The 23,041-nt window shown below is 40.1% G+C and overlaps 1 protein-coding gene across 1 annotated transcript; it reads left to right on the forward strand.

Annotated features, from left to right (window-relative positions):
- Positions 1–5,643: 5,643 nt before the first annotated feature.
- On the forward strand, positions 5,644–18,879 carry crispld2 (cysteine-rich secretory protein LCCL domain containing 2). Its single transcript, XM_054615644.1, has 15 exons — positions 5,644–5,669; positions 7,895–8,242; positions 9,319–9,437; positions 10,620–10,752; positions 12,273–12,388; positions 12,842–12,942; positions 13,023–13,205; positions 13,289–13,349; positions 13,467–13,533; positions 13,625–13,755; positions 13,913–13,956; positions 14,072–14,144; positions 14,398–14,473; positions 15,416–15,546; positions 18,369–18,879. Exons 2-15 carry the CDS (start codon positions 7,973–7,975, stop codon positions 18,418–18,420), a joined length of 1,557 nt encoding a protein of 518 aa, XP_054471619.1. The 5' UTR covers positions 5,644–5,669; positions 7,895–7,972; the 3' UTR covers positions 18,421–18,879.
- The last annotated feature ends 4,162 nt before the right edge of the window (positions 18,880–23,041 follow it).

Below are 23,041 nucleotides of genomic sequence, written 5' to 3' on the forward strand. Positions count from 1 at the left end.
CCCATCATTGAAAAATTTGCTGTGTAAGGTTTTTCTGCTCTTTAGTATTCCTTACTATTTATTCCCTCCTTTCTATAGCTCGGCCGTCCACTGAAATGTGGCTTTGCCCTCAAACTTACAATCAAGTGTAGTACTTTCCTTGTTAAATTCAGAAGGCAACTACAAGGGATGTGTGTGTGTGTGTGTATATATATATATTTATATATTTATTTTTTACAGGCCCGCAGTCTGAAGGGCAAAGTACATGTTTGGACACCCACCGATAGACCACCTATACTCACAAGTGTCCCTTCAGCCAAACTATAGGGATGATGGTGTGTGTGTGTGTGTATGTGTGTTAGCCTTCTCCCCACAGGCCTTTTCAAGACTTTTGAGTGGTTTCTTGAAAATCCATAGTACACATTTTTCAACACAAGCCAATAAATGAAATAACAGTATTGCAGCATCCACCAGGGCATAGAACAAGGAGCAACAGGAATATATTACTTTTCTGTAATAAGAGCATGTTAATGTGCCTTTTAGATAAAGTGCTAGATTATTTCGAAGCATGTGAAGAACAATACATCCTTGTCACACCTCTTGTGCCTTTCTGCTCTATGACAAATGTAGGACTCGTGTATTTTAATAGACAGTAGATGACCGTTAACCCCTGTAATAAACCAAGCAGCAACCACCACAGCTCAATATTGAGACAGTTGAGTGGTGGAGCCTTGAGATCTAGTTTATCTAATGGCTCATGGATGCAGATTTTCATTTTTTAAATGCTCCTAACGAAGGTAAGTAATTTGGAAGCTACCCAAGATACATCTGAAAGGGCAAGAGATTAATACATTGTTTTTTTACTTAACTTGAAATAATGTTATTTCCTATTTTATTCTCACTTTAGCTGATTTTTCTGGTGGTATAGTGAATATCTGAACCAGTTCAGGCTTGTAAAAGTATTCATCATTGTTACATTACATTACAGTCATTTAGCAGACGCTTTTATCCAAAGCGACTTATAAGTAAGACAATAAGTGTATTCAACATAGGTATTCAAGAGAACTACTAGTCACCAGAAGTCATAAGTGCATCTCCTTTCTTAAACAAGCATCTAACAAACATCTAAGAGCATAAACCAGAGCAAAAGTATAGTGCAGAAACAAACTAATACGAATACAATAAGTGCAACAAACTAATATGAATACAGTAAGTGATAAGTGGAAGGCTCAGGGTAGTACTTCTTGAAAAGCAGTACTACACAGTAATTCCTGTTAGCAGGAAAAGGGAACTCCTTTATGGAACTGGTCAAACTAAGGGGTCACGAGAAGATATTGTTTTATTTTTGGAGGTTAAAGCCAAAAAAAGTGAAGGAACCCCGGTGTTAAGGGGATTCAAAGGCTCACAGCGTAGCATTGGACACCTTACTGACCTTCCGCCTGCATACTGTAATAAGCACTTTGGCCATGACTGTTGGCTCGCAAGTTTCTTGGTGAAACGTCCGGCCTTGAAGCTGGAATGCTTGGCATTTACTCATTGGTGCCATTCAACATGTTACCAACCACTAAAGCTACAGTCTACAGTTTTCTTTATCCAGCATTCTCGCTGACATTGAACTAGTCTGACCTCCCAGCACCTCTTTTTCCTCGTAGGAGTCATCTTTGTGCATTTCTCGTTCCATAACGATCCTCCCACTGGTTTGTTTTTGTCATCAGCCTCGTTTACCATATGGTCTCTTCATTCAGTCTCCCCCAGTTTTTCCCCTCTGCATCTTATTTTTGTGTGTCTTGTTTGGAGGTCCACCAGCACTCCACAGTTTCTAAGGAAAGTAAACATGGCAACCAGAGTTTCAAGGACTTCCATGTGCCCCCTGCCCAAATAAACCAGCTCTGGGTTTTGTGTATGGAGAAGAGTTTGTTGGTGGTTCCCTTTTAGCTTCACAAAAAAAAAAAAATAGCATCCCACCCGCTCAAGATTATACAATATCCAAAAGTAAACAAGAACAATGTTTGAGTTGTGCAATCCTTCTGTTGTCTTCAAATGAGACTAATGCAGAGTAATGAGTTTCCATGTGGCCTCGGATGAATTGTGTATCCGTGTTGATGCAGCTGAGAAATGAGTCACACTTCTAAGAAAAACCCTTGTCCCTTGGATATTTGAACACTCAAGTGTGAGTAACACGATTACAAACGTTTGTCACAAGGGGCTGCTCAGGATTGGGAAATGAAAATCAATCCTGAAAAACCACTTAGTCACATTATGAGCCATTGCCAGGAAATAGTATTATTATTTAAAGTACAAGACGGGTAAAGATGTACCTTCTGATTTACAGTGTGTCAAAAATAGACAGCTCAGGAAGACAGGATGTTATACAGGTGAACCATTGACTTGAATGTCATATTTGTATGTTTTCAAAGAATGAGTTTCTAATTTCAGAGCACAAATAATCTGCCTGGTATTTGTGGATGATCCTGCTTGTTGCATCATCACTGCTACAGTTTCTCATGTTTAATGTAAACGTAATTTCCTGAATATTATCAAAACTCAGTGTTGAAGCAGTAAAATTACTGAGGGCAATGGATAAAACACACTTGCCTTACAATGTTCTCATATTGTTGGATGAAAATGCCACTGGACTGCATTAGACACCTGGAGGGAAGGGATCTTAATATCATTTTCTGGATCAAAAATATCACCATTTACAGAATCTCTGGATTGGTACATCACAATCCCTGCATCCCATGAAAAAAAAGGATTTTACTGAAATGAAGAATTGTCCGTAACTACCATGAAAGCGAGCAGATGCACGATGGGCCAGACTTCCTGTTAAACATGTATTTTGACTGAGGGCAGAGCCCAAACCAGCATTCCTTCTGAGTGGCCGTGGTCTTGCAAATATCTGAGATGTTTTAAGACAGAAATCAAGCTCATGATGGAATAAAATGTGAACTATTTGGGTCATATCGCGGCCTTGTGACACGTCATGATCCCTGTTTTCAAAGCAGGAAATCCTTTTTTGCCTCTTTATCCTGTAACGCATATATCCTATAAGTGAAGCATTTTAATACTATATTTATCAACAACACTTTTAAAGAATGAAGCAGTTGATCTTTAGTTGTCGACAGCAGGGCCTCTAGAATTGTTATGCCATGTTCCCTAAGGCAGGTCATTCTTGACTTCAGCTAAGAAGACAAGTTGGTTTTAATGGTTGGTGTAAATTGTTTGATTTATAGGTTTTGCTCCAGCCTAACTACAACAGCTGATTTCACCTACAACCAGTGAATGTCTACATAATTTATGTAAGGTGTTAAATTATTTGTAATATGGTGTTATTTTTCTCTCCCATTTCCTACATCTGGATGGGTTTTTGTTTGGAAGCTGCAGCCAACTCAAAAAACATCAGGATCTGATTGCTTTGTTTTGTAACTGACTTGCTGTATTTTGTTGGTTATGAAAACCTGGATATGATAAACACATGTTGAAATATCACCCGAAAACAAGAAAATCTATTTACATCATGACAGAAGTGGTCTTGTAACTGCTTGATAGATCGATTTAATGTATCATAAGTAGTGACACTTTATATTGTCAAGTAAATAATCAAATGTTTGTACCACTTTCAAATAAGACACCCTGTATAAAGAAGGTTTAACTAATTACTTTTATTATTAATAGTTAATACATCATTTACTAGTGCTTTTCAGACTAGTTATAAGCAATCTATAACTTCTGGGTTACCGGATTCTGGAAACCCCATATGACTTTTTACACCCTTTGACCAAAGAGCTGCAGATGATCTGGAACAGAAAACAGTTATTAACTTCGTAGTAGCACAACTGGCTGATGATTACAACTCTGGGTTATCTGTGAGATATTCAGAACATTAATAAAGCAGCAAAGAACTTTTTACTCTGTAAAGATATTGTGGTGTTATGTCTACCTGAACAGAGAATGAAGTCACTCCCCCTCTGTGTGCGTTGTAATCTTGACTTCTCCTTGTTTGTTGACATGGCCGAGCCGGCCACACGTGCCTTTTAGTGCATGTTAGCTCATTTGAGCTGCACTACTGTGGGGTGCCCATTTGTTTCGGTCTGTGAAGGAGTGCTCTTTTGCGACATCAAGTGGTTAAAATTGTAATATTGCACCTTTAATGCCCTGATAACTTTAACGACAGACCCAACCCTTCCTAAATCCGAACTGGTCAACTAACAATGTTTGGTCAGTAACCTTTGGCATCTGAAATCAATGCATGGAGGCCTTTACTGGCTCTATGCAACGTACCGGTCCTTCAACTAACTCCAATGTAAACCCTCCTAAGGCTTACGTGGACAGTAAGAACATATGATGTAGTATTCATGATAGTCTTCTAATGGTGGGTGGGTCAAACAAACACAGGACTTCATCCAGGAGAGTTGTGTTTGTGTCCCATACAAACTAAAAGTAAATGTTGACATATTGTCACCTGAGTTGTTAGTCACTGGACATGATTTGCTAAAAAGTAAAGTCAACCCCGCTCCTTTTTTTGAAAGTGTTTTTGATGTCAAGATCTAACTTCCTGTGGAATCAGAAGTTTATTTTGAAAGAAGACTGTTCATGTAACGGATGTGTATTGACCCTCTTATATACAGTTTACGGTACTGACATGCCATCCCGACACTAGAGGGATACATAGTGCGTCGATATACGAAGCCAAGGGGCACTTGGTCGGTCTTTGACAAAGTTCTAAGAGGAAAACGCAGACTAGCTACCAGACCAGACAACGATGTGGTCGTGACCTGTCAATCCCAAGGCAGCCACGCTCTAAAGCAAACCCTGCTTTATCGTCTATGTTATTCTTAATGGGGCCATCATTTACTAAATTAACGGCATGCTGTATTGAAGAAGGCTCGCAACTGTTGATTGAGATCATAAACTCTTGTTTACAATGTTAACTGAGAAATCAAATGAGAAGAAGAGTCATTTTCTCATAGACTTCTATACATTCAGACTTCTTCTTAAGTCGCCCCCTGGTGGCTGTTAGAAAGAATTCAAGTTTAAGGCACTTCTGCCAATGGAGTTTGCACGGCCCTAAATAGTTAATGGCTGTTAACTTATCTATAAGCATGACTAAAATAGGCATTATTTACATATCATTTAGCCCTTTACACATGGGGTAAATAAAAAACGAGTGCTCATATGTATTGCTTTTTATTTATTTAGTTTGGGGGACTGCAGTAGTCCCTGCTGCCCTGTTTAGTCTGCTATAATGTTTGAAGCCCGTCTGAAGCTGGTTGTGAAGATACATATCTGAGAAAGAACAGTCAACCAAAACGTGAATCAGAGATGGCGGTCTGACTGCCTGCCGCTGGCTCTTCTGACAGCTTGCTGATTTAACATATTTGTAGTTTTCTTCCTGACATTAGGCTGCTCGTCAGCGCGCGCGCACTGCACTCCCTTTGCCAAGAACAGAGCCCACTTCAGGGAGGCTGGCGAGTGGGGGGAGTGAGGAGAGACACCACCCCCCCCTGGTTCCCGAGGGGTCTCCTTCTCTATATAAGGCGCTGTGAGCTGCTCAGGAGTCACACAGCTCCTGTGTGCTTCAGGAACACCGCCAAAGAGCAGCAGCCCGCTCCTCTCACAAGGGAATAATACAGCTCTCCAGAGCGGACACTGCTCCGACACATCCAACTGGATACTCGAGAAAGATAGAGGTGAGCATTCTGAGACATTTTACATTTACTTGTCATGTTTTGTGTTTTAGATTTCAGCACGCAGGTATAGCAGGGATTTGATTATTCTCAGTTTTACCTAAATCTGTAATGCAAAAAATAATATGATAAAACTGTGTGCAGATATCACTCAATAAAAATGATGACATAATGTTTTGGGAATTAAGCTAGATCCGTATCCCTAAGTCTGTTTTAATTTTCAAACGTATTGATTTATTCAGTAATATAACATGAACCCTGTTGATTTAATGGTGGGTTACAAACCATGCAACTGTAAAAGTGTTGGCAAGAAACTGCCATTCATTGTTAGTCTGCAGCTTCACTGAGCAAATGTCAATGGGAAAGCAGTAGCTCCCTTGATGGAAAATGTAATGCTAGATTTCAGGTCATTAATACAATAAAAACCCCATACTTTACCAGAAAAAAAACTAATTTTAGAGTTCTAGGGCCAGCCATTGTAAAAATGAAAAACTGGTGGAGTGCCAGTCTTTTAAGGGAATGAAAAATTGAGCAAGCGTCTATTAAAATATATAAATCAGACAATTATATTATGACATGGGTTTTTGTTTACATTCAACCTCGTGGTGAGGCTGAGAGGAGGTCAGTCCCTCTTCAGATCTGACACGAGCCAGCCAGTGGCAGAGAGGGCTCAGCTCCCATTGACAAGATGTGGATATGTACGTGTGTCCAATTCATCTACTCTGTCTGTCACTCTGGTATTAAATTCATGAGAGCCATGAGAAGGGCCCAGACTGAGAAGCTGGTAGAGGTTCAGTGTGAAAAGGGGGGAACGGGGAGAGGAGAAGGGTGTGGTGCCTGATCTGCCCGCTGGCTCACAGTGCCCCGAGCTGGCACAGCATGTTGACACAGAGCCGGTGCCAGACCTCAAGCCGCCTTTTCAGCCAGGGGGAAAGAGGTGAAGGGAATCAAGGATGAGAGCAACTAGTGCTAGCTAGAGCTTGGTTTATTTTTTGTTTCCTGCTGGACTGCTCTTCTCTCTTTATAAAACTTTGTGACTTTGTGATATTTGGTTTAGCTCAAATCTTGGACGTCACGCTTTCTGCCCTCCAGATGGAGGTCAGATGCACGGTCAGTTACAAAATATATACCCCTGGATGTGTCAGGAATAAAGTGTTCACAATAAAATGCAGTTCAGCAGGGTGAAAGCTTGTCAACCTGAACCAAGGTCTCCCTCCTCAGTGTCTCGACCCTACTGCTCGGTTTGGTTAGAAAATAGTCTGAGTCAAGAGATAAGGAGAGGTAGTATTTCTCTTAGTATAGTTAAGGTGCATCAAGCCCAAAGTCAGTGTCAGATTTACTGCTGACGCTTAAAATGCTAAAACCATATTATTATTATTAGGTAGAAAGGCTCTTTAAAGGACTTAAACAATGCAAATCAGGCAGAAATTCGTTGAAACAGAGTTTATGTTTTGGATACAGAAGCTAACTGTGGTACGGTTCATGTTATTTAATATAATTAAACCTGCTTAAAATGACTTAGATTCCTATTTAATGTTGCTCAGTATAAACTGTTGGGATCAATCATTAGAGGGTCACTCTCAGAATGATAATACAATATAACAATATGATGTCACAATATATTAACAGTATCATAATGTAGTTAATTCTGGGAAGCAAAATGTATTGCAAGTCAATTATCTATGGTACACCACAGTAACTGGGAGAGACAGAGGGAAACATAGCTCCTAAATTGAGATATTAACTTTTAATAACAATATTATTCTCCAATACAGCATTACTCATACAGCCTCAAAATGACCAGACACATGAACTGTTAACGCCTCAGTGTAAGCAATTCCTGAACATGTAAAGTTTCTCAAGAGAGAGGATAATTGCATGGCTGTTGCATTGGATTGCATCAGATTCTGTTTGTGTTCCTGATAACAGTTTTTTAAGCAACAACCACAAACTGGATAAAGGCTGAACTGACAGAAAGGAGGACATCTGAGAATAAAAAGTCCAGAGTTGAGGGAGGACTGTCAGTTCTCATCATCATCATAAGATACTTTGTGCCAGTATCAGTTACAAGATAACACAATACAAGTGAACATCAATATTTGATCCCAGCCCCAATAAATGTACAACATGGTTATAGAAAAAGACTCCTACATTAGTGCAGTAGTCTGTACTCTGCTCTGTTGACTCACACAGTAGGGAAAGACTCATTAAATATTTCCTCTCTGCAGGTTGTGTCTGGGACATAAAACACAATCTGCCTGTCTACTGCAGCCTGAGAGTTCAACCCAGACAGCTGAAGTGTCAGAATGACCCGCGCTACCATGACCTGGATCCCTGTCCTCTCCCTCCTGCTGTTGTGCGTCAGGGACTCGGCTTCCCTCTTCCTGCCCGACTCCAATGAGCTCAGGCAGCTGCTAAGCCGCTATGAGGAGGCGGCGGACCAGAACAGCCCCGGCAACACAGCTGGCAACCGGACCCGACGTGCCATCCGCTGGTCGGACCGTGAGGAGATCCTCGTGCTGCACAACAAGCTGAGGGGCTCCGTCTACCCCACGTCCTCAAACATGGAGCACATGGTGAGACAAATCCCATTACCCCAATTACCTATTTTGCTATTATTCTTAAAGATGATTCCAATTTATTAACTTTAATCTTAAGCTTAATGTCACAAAGAACTCAATTTTAATGTGTCAGCAAGTTTAAAATGGAATTCTGCATAAAAAGCAGTGTTGCTGTAATAAAAACAACTTTTTCTCTCGGCTGGAAACATGCAGTCATGATGGCAGGCGGTTGCCAGCCTGCTGTGCTGCTCTTTTACAAGGAGGATAATAATCCTGACTCTGTCCAACCTGCAAGCAGCTCAGCGCTGTAGAAGACAGGAGAGCGAGGGGTGGGTGGGGGGATTTGAAAGGGAAAATCCTGGGACAACGTGGCACATCAATGAGTAAAGTAGAAGAGGGATTATTGTTGAGACACACAGGAGGTTATAGAAAACCACGAGGTCCTTCATGTTCAGAGAAGCAGTGGCGGCTTGTGTGTCTCTGGAGTGCGGTTATAGCAGGGAAGGAAAGTGTCTGAAGACTTACCCTGCCCAGTGCTCTCCCAAATTCCAGCGAACAGACAGTGTGTGTGTTTGTGTTAGTGTATGGGTGTTTGGGGTTACAGTGGTGTCTGTGTGTGCATGTTTTAGCGACCACCAAAAGGCTGGAAATTTACTGAGGAGATGTGCTCTGAGGGGCCGTGCTGTATGCAGTCCTCCCTTCCTCCACAGCGCCCCGTCCACTGAGAGAGTCAGGTGTCTTCTCTGCTTTCCCCCCTGCTCTCCACCGCTGTAAAGAAACCCAATGTGGAAATGTTGATAATTCAGAGGTGATGGCTGGAGATTTGTAGTGGACCAGGGCCAGGCGCCAGCTGCTCCACTCAAATGTCACCCTCAAAGGTTAATTTTGTACTTGTATTCGTCTCAGTTTCAGCTCAATGGGAAGTAAGGAAGTGAAGGAGTAGAGGCCTTGAACGAGTTGTGGTTAGGTTTCTTTTGTTGAAATGCTTTATATTGTAGCAGATGCAGCAGGTGAAGTTTCAAACGTCTTCTCATTGGCGTCTAAAAGAAAGGAATTCCGTGTGACTTTTATTTTTTACTTTACATGTGCAGGTTTGGGATGATGAGTTGGAGCGGTCTGCCACTCAGTGGTCAGAGGAGTGTCAGTGGGACCATGGACCGCAGGACCTGCTCAGGTCTATTGGACAGAACCTGGCTGTTCACTGGGGAAGGTGAGAGGCAATAACACACATCGTCAGTCAGCTATAGTATGTGTTTTTTAAGAATACACATTTTTTGTACCACTCTCTGATAAGAAACCAAAATGGTTTACAAATTCTAGCGACAAGCTTTATTATTGGTTAGTTAATCATTTATTTAGTTTATATTACTGCAATAGGAAATGTTGCAAATTCAATATAACATGTGTAATAAGCTGTTAGTCAATAGATTCTTGTCCAGGTCCTCTGCTGCCCTTTTACCTGTTTCGCATCTGCATTTTAGCATTTTTAATCAAAACCATGTTGACGTTAACATTTAGCTCAAAGCACCATGTACAAGCTTACAGAGCCGATGGCTTGACTGTGGACTCTTGAGAACTTTTGGAACATTCTTTAGTTTTCTATTTAGTTAGTTTATAGTTTTTCTGTCACATAATCAACAGGTCATACGAATTTTCTATGTAATTCTTTTTTTAAATTACCGTAAGTATGTCAATTCTGCAAGAGGAGTTCTTTCCTTTAAACTACAGTGAACAAAAATATAGGTCCATTGTTATGTGTGAAGTACAAGCATGGGTGGTGCTACCATGTGCTAGCCTATTAAGGTTGATGTATGTGTGAACGAGTGTGTGTGTGTGTCCAAGTACACACCAGCCACAGTAGACCTCTGTGCATGACAGTGTACGTCTATCACAGCAGGTGCCCTTGCAGGAATCTGCTCCCATTCTCACAGCCCCTCAATTCCCTTCTTTCTTCCTGTGCCAACAAACCCCCGATGTGGAGTCTTTTTTTTTCCACTCCCCTTGTACGCTCTCCATTTAGAAGCTCAGCACTTTTCAATACCGTAAAAAGAGATGTTTATAACAAGAGCTTGAACAGATTTGTTTGGCTGTGGAGCCATGTTTACGTTTGCTCTGATTCTTTTTTTTAAGCTGATTTGATTTCCCTGTTTAAGGAGGGGGGTGCAGACTGCTGTTCTGTATGCCAGGTCAAATTCAGACTCATCATTTGAGGCCTGAAGGGAGGAGTAGGAAGGGCAGTGAGGTTCATGCACTGTTTTTCAAGTCTGGCCAAAGCACCTGGCAGCTCTCTCGGATATTTCCCTTTTGCCCCTGGTACCTGGACAGCTTCTGACTGAGCCTACTGTTTTTCTCTGTGTGTGTGTGTGTGTTTGTGTGCACTTGGGTCCTACAGATACCGCTCTCCTGCCTTCCATGTCCAGTCCTGGTACGATGAAGTGAAAGACTACACCTATCCCTACCCCCAGGAGTGCAATCCTTGGTGTCCAGAACGCTGCTCAGGGCCGATGTGCACTCATTACACCCAGGTGAGGTGAAAAAGAAAAGAAAACAGAGCAGGGCTCCAATCGAACTGTAAGAGATGGTGTTGCATTGTGGGTAATGTAAGTGCCAGGTTTTGAAAAGAAAGAAGAATGTGTCGGAAAAAAAAGACCAAATGTTTGGTTCTTCTGCATCGTAAGCTACACAATCCAGTTTTATATAGTTATAGTTTTATTCCGTTTTATAGAATTGCATTGCTAAATCAATTGAGTACTCCTATAACTAAGCACTTACATTAAAACTAGTATGCAAATGGTAATACATTTTTCAAATTCCTTTTGAAACATACACTTTAATGTCTACTATATTTATGATCAAATCTGTTTGGTATCAGGTCATGTGCCTTCTTTCATCTGTAATATGGAACATATGTCACTTGACAGGTGTTGGTAGGATATAACATGTGGTGTGCACCCTATATGATATTTCTGAATATTTATTGGCCCAGTTGTAGAGGGACTGAGGGATTAAATTACATGGATGAATAAAAACTTGTAGAGAGAAAAGGATGAATAGAAGATCTGATGCAAGTAATGGACTTAGAGAAGAGTTGAAGAGTGGATGAGAATATGTAGAAATCAACCAAAAGGAAACAGAAATGGGGGATCTGGCCACTTCGTCCTCCAGACTTTACTTTGCAGCTGCTGGGATGAGTTACCAGAAACATACAGACTCCTCCCTCTGCCTTCGCCCTGAAACCAGATACTGCCATCTGGTAATACTTTCCAGACACACCAGACACCATTAACTGCTTGACCTGGATTCCTCTGAAGATGCTGCATAAAGGAGACAATGCCAAATCTGAGCATCCTCACCTTGTCTCTTTTTTCTTCATTTGCCGCAAGTGCTGATGTACCTGCAGACCGGGCAGCCATAATCCATACCTACCTCTGTGGAGGAATGCTAGATGCTCTGGAGTTAGAGAGTACAGATTGAGTTTAACTACCAAAACTCAGCACACATCAGTCTGTGCTGACTCACGGCTTCCAGTGGCTTCTGACTGTACCAGGAAAAAAGATGAACATTCCTGAACAGGGAGAGTGCACATGTTTCAGAGTTTGGAAGGAAAGTTTGGAGGAGTTATGGAACATGCTGTGTTGTATTCACCATCGAATGACACATCATTCATCTGGAACACCTCTGCAGCAGCTTTCCGTTTAATTAGGCGTTTTATTTGACCCTGGACATATGTGAGCCTGGGCTGACTTCTGTTTCTTAAGAGTTAAGATATTAAGAACTGCAATTTTTTCCACTTCTATCAGGGTGATGAAAGTGATCATGATCGTGTCAGAGAGAGCAAACTGGGTTCATCCAACCATCGTCTATCTAACTGGGGCAGAATAACAGACCAAGCTGTCCTGGAAGTCCCAGTGGCCCCATTAATCGTAGCTGCCAATCTGGAATGAGTGATTGAAAACTGGGCCACCAGCTCAGTTTACTCTGCTGTGTCTATTAATTGCGGTTGTTCATCCTAACTTTGACCGTTCTTTCATTTCCCTCTTTACAGCTGGTCTGGGCGACCACTAATCGAGTGGGCTGTGCTGTGCACGTGTGTCGAAGTATGAACGTGTGGGGAGAAACATGGGAGAATGCTGTTTACCTTGTGTGCAACTATTCCCCAAAGTAAGCTCAGTTTTCCTCCATGTTCCACTGTTCATCAACACCTCTGCTCTTCTGTCTCCTGTGTTTACATTCTTCCTCCTTACAGTGCTGACAAATGCTACAACGTGTACCTCTAACATAGCTGCACTGCAAATATGTAGCACAAGTTGTCCAATACATTTGTATGACATATTGGATTAAATATGTCATCCTGACTTCAGAATAGAAACATAATGATGTAGCATGGGTAAATGAATATAAGAGCAGAGCAGGCGCTTGTTTTCCAGACGGCCCACAGGATGTTATTGCTTGAGAGACAACGAGTGTTTTTATAAATTTGACAGATTAATGACTATTAGGAGTGTTGACCATAGACAAAGAGCGCTGAAGTAATTACAAGGCCATGAGCCCAGTGACGCTTGACTGATGATTCATTTCCCCCTTAGTCAAGTTATCCACTGTTCACTTCTGCAGGGGCAACTGGATCGGCGAGGCTCCATACCAGCACGGCCGCCCTTGTTCCCAGTGCCCTCCCAGCTATGGAGGAGGATGTAGGAATAACCAGTGCTACAAAGGTGAGAAAACACCACATGTTTTTTATTCACTCACTCAACATGTTACCAACCTGAGCCCTGATCCGTTTGTCCCTCTAAAGACTCTCAGCGCTCAGAGACAGAGGACATGAATGAGGTGGAGAAGCCTCAGGTTCCACTGCCGCCTCGTACCACCGCCAAACCTAAACCGTCTGCTCCCAAGAAACCAGCACCCAGACCCTCCGCTCCTAAGCCCACCACATCAAGGACGCCATCTTCAAAGACTCCCAGCAACACCTTCCTTGGTAGCTGCAGGAATGATTGAAAATAACCATAAACATTCATGTTTGGTACAATTCTTCACTAATTTATGATGGTATTCTTGCAGCTCAACAAATCAAGTGTGAGACTAGACTGCGAGATAAGTGTAGAGGCGCTACCTGCAACAGGTCAGGTTATTTTTTCGGATGTGCACAAAATATGTCTTATTTATTCTAATATGTTACGTTAACTTCCTCCCCAATTTCAACTCACTCTTGTCTCCATCTCATTTTCTGACTCTGCAGATATACATGTCCTGCTAATTGTCTGAATAAGAAAGGGAAAGTTTATGGAACTCTCTTTTATGATGTGGTGAGTATGTCCAACATGAAACAAACATCTTGAATCATGCAACAATTTATTCTGCAAATTAATATTTGTCATTTTTATTAAATTGTTTCAGCAATCCAGTATTTGCCGTGCTGCTATTCATTTTGGTGTCATTGACAACAACGGAGGAGTGGTCGACGTTACGAGGATGGACAAGTTACCATTCTTTGTCAGAGCCACTAAGAATGGCATCGAGTCCTCCAGGTAGATATTGGGCCTGCTTTTCCAAAATATGTTGCATTTGCGTTACTTTTGCTGATTCACATTTATCTGCCTCTATGATTCACATATTGTGCCATAACGGAATTACTTGGGAGCCATTTTCTTTCCTAATTTTTTAACATCCTGATTTGTTTTACAGTAAATATAAACCAAGTAATGCCTTTGTGGTGGCCAAAGTGGAAGGTAAGTGAGGCACAGTTTTTACAAGAGCTTTGAGTCATGATTGCATTTAAATTCACACAGTCAGCAAACAGATGTTGGGTATATTAAGTGTTTTTCTCTTCTCTCTGTGTGACAGAAATGACTGCAGACTGCTACACCACTGTGGCTGAAATCTGCCCTTTCAAAGAGCCGTACTCACACTGTCCAAGGTGCCTCCTCACATCCACCATCGTATCATTCTCCAAAGCATATGATTAGCCAATTAAAAGTTCTGCTTTACAGTTAGTCCTCCTGTTGCCACCCATAAGTGATATCATTATATCTCCTTACAACTTTCTTATACTGTGTTGTAAACAATTAAAAAATATGTAGGGTTTATAAATGCTGAATTGAAAGTAATGTGTTGAAAATAAACCTCATCTGTTAATCCAAATTAGTACTTATATCCAATTTGTTTCTCAGGCTCTTCTGTCCGGCCAACTGCATAACTCAGCCTTCCTATTGGTCGCCTGTAATTGGAAACAACATCTACACAGATGTAAGTTAAACAATGATCTGCATTTTCTAAATTACCTTGATCATGAATCGTGAAAGCATTTTTTATTTATTAAGGTGTTATTTGTTCATACCGAATGAAAAGTATATCTTGGTCTGCTGCATGGTTAATTTAGAGTGACTTTGCAAGCTTTGTAATGCATGGAAAGCCATTAAATCACAGTATGAATGTGGCTCGATAGAGAATGTGAGTAATGGTGAGGAAATCCAGAGACTGCCAGGGATGTATCCCATAGCATCGGGCTAGACCGTGTTATACAAGTGTTATCTCGGGCTATGTGCTTGTGTTTCAGAGATAGGAGGCAGAAATGGTTTCATGAAAACTGGTTTACATCATCCCTCATTAGTCACCTAAATCATGTTAATCATGTAGAGGAGTCATTCTAATATTCCCTTCAGACTAAATTCATCAGATGTACAGTTTGTAGGAATTCACATCATTCTTGTGGATTTTTTCCAGTTTGCATTTTGCCCAGTCACGTGAGGTTGATATAGTGTTAAATGGTGTTTTCTCTTTGAAACTTAGATGACGTCTAGCTGGACACAGATCACAGTAACCCAGAAATCTTAAACTTCTTACAATGGTCACAGAATAAGGCAGCAGTGTGGCTCATAGCAAATATGCCAAGGAAAGGTTACAATCTCAGGCAGAAATGAGACATAAACCATCTGGTGAGAAGTGTTGTAGGGGTGTATGGACAGTGTGATCAGTGTTTAGACTAGAAATAAATGATTCTGCTCCAGACTGTTGATAAGAGCTTACAGTCTGTTGTGCTGACTCAGACTGTGAAACAAATGCGGGTGTCTGTGAATAACTCCAATATATTTTGTGCTGTATTTGATAACTAAGGAATTGAAAAGATATTCATGTTGTGAAAAAGGCTGTAAAAGTATTGGTCCTCTTTGCCACACATTGTCCTCACAGAGCTCCAGTATTTGTAAAGCAGCCATCCATGCTGGGGCGATCAAAGCAGACGGCGGTTTTGTGGATGTTCTGCCACTGGACAAGAGAAAGAGCTATGCTGGAGTCCTGAAAAATGGCATCCAGTCTGAGAGGTACTACTCAATTTTGTTTTGTGTTGAACTATTTTTACTGTAATAATCTTTCCCAGATGAGGATTGTTGCACAATAACAAAAGGTACAAAGAAATGTCAAATAGTTGTAGTTTACCATAGTGACATTAATGATAGTCTGCGTTCCAGAAATCTATATCTTTATCTTTTTTTTTTTATCTGAAAATGTGAATAACCATTCATGTTTAGACAATGCTTCTATAAACAACCATTTGAACGCTGCGAAACAGAAAAGCCTCCTTAGTTGTGATGAAAGCTATCAGTAAAGCCTGTGGAAGTGTGGGAATTTGTTAACGCTTAAAACACATGTACAAACACCTTATAAATCTGCCACTCATGCAGGTTGAGGATTGCAACGTGTAATCTGCTAAAGTTTCATAGGAGTTAGTAGTATGTTTTGTTTTGTGGTTAGGATCCCCGAATAATGGTGTTATATTTTCCCAAACCGCTAGCCAGGTCTCTTAAACAGAACTATGCTTGGATTTACACAAGGTCAGCAAACTGACTGCAATAAATGGCATGATAAAAATATAAAGTGTCCCACCCTCACAGGTGCATCAAAGCTAACAGGAGAGTCAAGTCTGCACACAACCACAGAGTTAAAAGAAGAGGTCTAATTAGGCAAGATTGAAAACACCTGTGTGGTGGGCAGACAGTGTGTAGGGGCTTTGAACACGAACACTTTGCAGCTGACTTAACATTTTTCACGTTGATCAAAGAAACATTAGTTATTTCTGTATGTCGACTTACAACTGTTCCCTGAATGTAACTGGGTAGTTAGTTAGCTAGTGCCCATTGCTGATTATTTCCCTAACTACTGGGTTAAACAGCCTTCAATGGGCACAGCACCAAACCTATTTAAATTGCTAAAGAAATTTAAGATGTGGCAAAATCAGAAAGGTCCGCATCCATATCTCCAGGTTTTACTATGTTCACAATAATCATGCATGTGGGGTAAGTGCTTGGAGTGTGGTGAAGAAAACCTTGAGATACAATTGAAATGAAAACACAGAGCTTGTAGTAAAGTTAGACAAGTAAATTTGACAAGAGTATCTATAATATGCATGAGAAAGGTGCTTTTATTCAACATACGGTACCTTGACTTATGTCTCCTGTAATACTGCATGTAGGGGGTTCCCTGAATGCACACCATGTTCCTCACATCACTCTCATGGCTGTGGCCAGCTCCACAAACTACGCTTAGGCAAGGAAGCCCATGTGGGCAGTCCTGCTGGCATGTGGGGTTGTAAGAGTAATGGTGTGGTTTGGTGTGTGGATGGGCCACACATGGGATCTTTGCTTACTTTACTCAGGCATTTCAATTGAGTGTGCAAAGTGCTGAGTGGCCAAAATAATCCGAGACTGACTACTATGAAATCTAATGCATAACTGCGAAAGCCCCACTCAGGGCACTGGGATAGGAGGTCAATAAACGGCCGAGAGAGAGTCCGTGCCATGTGCCAACATCATGGCAGGGTGGCCAGTTTGGACCGGACTCTGTTGCTGGAGAAGTAATCACAGCCTATCTGATTACTCGAGGATGGAAATGCTGTCAACCACTTAGTCAGGGATTTCCTATACGGACAATTATCTGTGATCTGATACCAATCGCACAGGCCCATCATGATTATTGATCATGGCAGAGCTTCAAGGTCTCCCTACCAGTGAATTAATTATAAAGTCATCAAGTTTAACACATCTGGTAGCTTGAAAAGGTCTGACTCAGATATACGGCAACAATGAGTCATACTGTCATTATGCCATTTACAAAGATGCTGTGAACACCATGATTGTGTACTTTTTTAATGGATTTAGCTAAAAAGCAGACTTCCAAGTGCAACAAAAGAAAATGCAAAAACATGTATTTATTTGTCTCCCAGGGCCATTTTTTGTCATAGGGACTACTACTCTGCCTGTGAACAGTTATATATGTCGTCTGTAGCTTTAGAGGGAGATTTCCAAAGTTTGGGGGTCTAATGTACAAAAGGATTACGTAGCTTTTGCGGCTGCTAAACCTGCACAAATAAGACAGAAAGTGAAATGCACCCCTAACTGCGCTTCCAAATAAATAGTCTCGATGCTCACGTGCTATTTAAATTAGGTTATATGCATACATTTAGCACAACATTTGCCGTTTTCTATGCAAATAAGATTTATTGCAAAAACAGTCAAATTCACATAGATTAGTCCTTTTAGCACACACAGCTACAGTGAAATAATCAGCGTCTTCAGAGTGTCTGCACCTCATCAGTCAGGACCTTATATTTCAAGGTCTGAACATTTCGATTTTTCTTTTTCTCTGTGCCATTGTTCTGCCTACTGTGTTCTTTGGCAACATTTTTACTTTGCCAAAAGGATAATTGCAATCTGATGCAAAAAGACCAGATTGCACTCAACTGCAAACTCTATAGTTACGTTAGCACTGTAATATGATTAGAGTAATATCTCTTGTGAATCAGACCTTGAGATGTGGAAAAGACAGTGGTTGCAAGTGATGTGCACCTCATGGTGCCATCAGCCGCCACAGTCCCTTCCTTGGGAATTCCCCTGTAAGACTTCAGATAACCCTGATGTGGTCATTAGGGTCTAAGAATTATGCATTAAGGATACAGTGTAAAACTTGGGATTCAATTCAGAATAACTCGGCCTCTGTTTCTTAAATGTTTGGTCATTCCCCTTCAATCTATTTCTCACAATTTCCCTGACTTTAGGGAAGTTACATACTAAATTGCTGGACTGCCCTGTGTTGCGTCTGTATTTGTTGTTACCAAATGAAACATGTTTTCTGTATTGCCTGTTTGCAGCAAAAGCAACACAGAGGGAGGCTCTTTCCGAGTCTTTGCTGTGAGGGAGTGAGACTTCTGATCAGAAGTCCAGAGACCAACAGAGTCGCCTCAGCTGCTCTTGAAGAGCAGGAAGTGCCCACAGGTTGGATACCATGATGTTCATCTGTCTCTATGCCTTCAGTGGAAACAGATATTCCCAGCAGATTCCCTCTTTGTTCATAAACAATAGCCATCCAGTAAAAGTTGTTGTCCAATATTTTGATGGAACTTTTTTTTTAACTACAGCTATAGATATTTCTACATAGTTACTTAATCTGTGAATACAGAATGTTTTTACATATTATGATGCTTTGAACAGCTGGTGCTGGAAGTTTGTATTTAGACATTTTTTACTGACAGTATTATGTTTACATTGATGTTCCTATTACAAATTCAAATTGGTTTTCTTACAAAGGAATGTATACTGATCACACTGTATTTAATCATTGTGTACAGAATATATGATATTTTGTTTGTTTTAAAAATGGAGTACCATATATTAACATTTTTATGTCTATTAATGTCTATTTCATTTTATTTTTTGCCCACCTGAATAGTCTTTGCTTTTTGCTCTTGAGGATTTGGCCTGTGAAACCAAATCTATGTCTAAATTATATTTATAAGTTAAGTGTTGGGCTCATTGGGAGTGAGGATGTTTTGTTGGCTGGGTAGACCAGAACTTGTCAAGCAGATACAAAAGGAGAGGAAATATGGAGGTCATTGGAAGTGTATACAGGCAGCATCAGGCTGTACATAGATTATGTTTCCTTAAGAAGACATGTGGAGGTGATTTAGTGAAGTTGTTACATCGCTAGGTTCAATCTGTAGTATATGGGAGCTGCAGATGACTCCTCAGAATGGAGGCAATACTGTACATGTATTAAATAACAATCGCAGTGTGTAAACATGTTAAAGGTAGTATGCAGTCATTTTTCATGTCATATTTATTATTACTTAGTGCTTCCTACTATTCCTATACCATCTGTCTTGTTTCTGTAAGATTTATGAAAATGCTAAATTTCTCCCCTCCCCACCTAAGACGGATGAATGTGTCACATGTTTCAGGTCAGAGAGAGATTTATGTGGCAAGGCTTGCCCATATCTAAAGAATGTGGGAATATGTTAAGGAATCTCATCGTCAAACTGCAGTTTGTTCACTTTGGAACAATTTACACGATGCAGTGTAGGTGTGATAGAGACACCTGTAATGTCTATCAATATACTGGATTGAGGCACCGTTGCCATTCCTAAACCCTGATTTGATTTTCTTGTTATATAAAACAAAAAACTTTTCACACTTCTCTTCACATAGGTCTCTACAGTGTTTCTGCTGTTTCTCTTAAATGCACAGAAATAAATACATTTAGCATAGCAAGCATCTGCCATTTAAACTAATATGTACAGATATACAGACCGATTTGTACTTCAGGACTGTGGTGTCCAGTTGTACCATTAAGAATTGTCATTCTATCAGTTTGTTTCCTTGGGGTTGCAAAACATGCAAACAGAGTGTTTTCAAATAACAAAACAAGGCTGTAAATATAAAGCTAAAACCTGGCCAAGAAAAAAAAAGAATCTTTAGCTCTTTATTCTACCTCAGTCCTATTGCTACGCGAGGCATTTAAGCCTTTTCTATATGGGAATTTTTATGGGAAGTTTTGTAAAGTTATGGAAACTGTAATTACTATGTTTTTTTCTCTGTTTTTGTATAATCCTGAATATGGTAAGATATAATTAAAATGTGAGAATTTGTTTTAATTCTATATTTTTTGCACAATTTGAAAATAAATACGACATACAAATGCTACAACACCTGTGTCTGTTTCAGTAAAAGATGTGTCCATGGAGTACAACATAATTATTTTGTGTGTTTTGCACTTACTTTGGACTACAGTGGCATTTTGAGATGAGGAAAAATCAACTGAGGGTTGGTAACAGTGTTTGATGGTTCTATTATACTTCAGTTATGTTCTGCCGATTAATAGTAGGTGGAAAGGGGTCTGCCTTGTTATGTTTAGTGCCGCACAACTTTATTAAATCTACTTTGACCAGCGCATAAAGCTAAATATTTGCTTCATGCTTTATGAATGAAATCTAGACCTAGGCCACCCAAGATTTGTCCATTATCTTTGGAAGAATATCTCTAACCATGTTCATAACCTGGCTTTGCTTCATGCCAAGTGAATTAGACCACGTTCTTAATCTGCCAATATGGCTTTAGTTTATGGTGGAATGATATCAGAAGAAAGAAAGAAACTCTGTGGACTTGACTAAATTTTCACAACCATTTCAAACTCTCATTTGTCACTTTATGTTTGTGACAAGCTCACTGAGATGATGACATCACTGTACACATGCCATTAATAAATGCCTCATTTACTCAAAACCTGAGAAAGGGGCAGAGACATTGGAAGAGGAAAGGAGAGAGATGACCAGAGAAAACTTGTAAGTCCTAATAATTCTTCATACCTCCAGGGCTTTTATTTCAGGCAGATGTTCAGTTTCAGTTAAGCCCTGGTTGGACAAGGCCCTGGTTACTTTACTGATTCAACAGCTGCAACTGGCTTGTGTGATGACTATTTTACTCCCATTGTCCATGGAGATAAAGATTTGTACTCAAACAACAAATCCCTGGACTCCTCAGAGAAAAAACTCAGCTTTCAACAACTTTCTTGTCCTTAAGTGTGCTTTGCACAACATATTGTATTGGTTGTACGACAACTGCATCTCATAGGACTCAAAGGGAAGCAGTAAAGTTGTATTTGTTTTTTGCGATTGTCTTGAAAGTCTATTAAGTGTCAAAACTCTTTCGGCTGCACTGGTGAACTTGATCCATCACTTTAAACATTTCCTTATAAGTCCATTATTATTGCTGGTCTATCACAAGAAATTAACTGAATATGAATAGATTACCACATATTTCCAACTATCTACAAAACTTAAAGGACATGGAAATAAATCTTTCTAGTGTTCTGGGCTCTGGGGCTCCAAGGCCTCTCATGACTTTGAGAGATGAAAATGCCACTTCAGCATTTCTTTGTACCATGAATAGTGCAACACTATAGATTTATTATTACTATAGGTCTTTCGACTCTGCTTCAGCCTAATGATTTTGAACTTTCGCCTAACCGGACAGTTCACCTGTGCACCGAACCTTGATTGAATATAGTGTTTTCTGCTGAACTGCCTCCGGAGTTTGCTTTTGAGTCCTTTGCCTGTTGGTTCAGTACTGATACCCTTGCATGACTTTTTGACACTGGCTGAGCTTCAGGGAACCACAGTCACTAAGTAATGCATAATATCTTTGCATGAGAGCTATTGGATGAAACCAGAAGTAAGGAAATGGATTGCCATTGCAGTTTGCTCTGACATTCAATAGTTTTTTCTATAGAAGATGAATCCTACCGACCATGGTGGATATTTTTTTCTGCAGCCTTTGTGGTTGAGGTCACTGATAATCAAACCTTTAAATGTATCATGAATTAACAAATGAAATGTGACCTAGCAGTGAGTTCTCTACTTAAGTGATGATACTGTATACGCCAGCATATTTTCAATCTTGCTTCATTTTTACTTCATCTTTCCAGGTCGGTTCACCACTTCGGCATCATGAGATTGATATCTGTGTTTTTTGGTGAATTGTCTCGACAACTATGGGATTGATTTCCATGACATGCGGTACAGCTGTTCATAGTTCCCAGAAGATAAATTGAATGACAGTGTCAGGTTGACATTCAGGCTTTTGGGAAAGCTTTCATTCACTATGGCATAATTTGCTGACTCTAGCTGATCAGCATGGTGATATCAATTTTATTTAGAGATTTTATTTTTTTATATCAGATACTACATTCTGTTGAGGATTTGCACATATTAAACAAAATCATAGTTATTACAATATAAATAATTGTATTAATGGAGTTTTGGAATATTGCACAAGAATTTATTGCGATATAAATCATATACTCCAATCCAGACTTCCAGGCAGGATCTTGATTACTGTACAGAAAAACTTGTGTAGTCCAAAATTTTATTATCGTGAAATGTATCTGGTCAGAGAGGCCTTATAGTACAGCACATAGTTTATAGAAAGCAAAGTTGGCAAGACATTTTAGGTTTAGTGATACTGGAATTAGAAGCAGCATCTACCAAAACAAGCGAAGCAGGGATGTGGCTGATGTTGTTATGACAGGAGTTTGTCTGGCCGGCTTGTTCATCATAAGAATGTGGTAAGATTTATAGATACAAAAGGAGGATAGAGGCTTTACCAAAGTCATCAATCTAAAGGGAGCATTTGAAATGTATTTGGAATTTATTAAAATGTCTTCCAGCTAAATTTTACTCAAATTTCTTTGGTGATCTAAAAGTTGTGGTTCAGCCATGTGTTAGCTTCCTGACTGCTCATTTTTCACCTGTACATAGTTTTTTCAAATCATGGGGGCATTTCAGGCAATGGTTTGTGTGGACTCTCTTTCTGTCATATTATGATGAGCAAACTGAATACTGGGATTACAGAGTGTGAGTTACCTGCTGTAAATGGTTTACCTATAAATTGTATGTGAGAAGGTAAACAAAAGTATACACAAAATGACAAAGAATAATATGCCACAACCACTAGAACCTGATTTATCTAAAAATACTTTCCAAGCTTAATT

This window comes from Anoplopoma fimbria, chromosome 2, assembly GCF_027596085.1.
Source record: "Anoplopoma fimbria isolate UVic2021 breed Golden Eagle Sablefish chromosome 2, Afim_UVic_2022, whole genome shotgun sequence".
NCBI lineage: Eukaryota > Metazoa > Chordata > Actinopteri > Perciformes > Anoplopomatidae > Anoplopoma > Anoplopoma fimbria.

Coding starts and splice junctions, on each gene's coding strand:
- crispld2 (XM_054615644.1), top strand. CDS start 7,973: ATGACCCGCGCTACCATGACCTGGATCCCTGTCCTCTCCCTCCTGCTG. Junction 9,438..10,619: donor CTGGCTGTTCACTGGGGAAG/GTGAGAGGCAAT, acceptor TGGGTCCTACAG/ATACCGCTCTCCTGCCTTCC. Junction 14,145..14,397: donor CCGTACTCACACTGTCCAAG/GTGCCTCCTCAC, acceptor TTTGTTTCTCAG/GCTCTTCTGTCCGGCCAACT.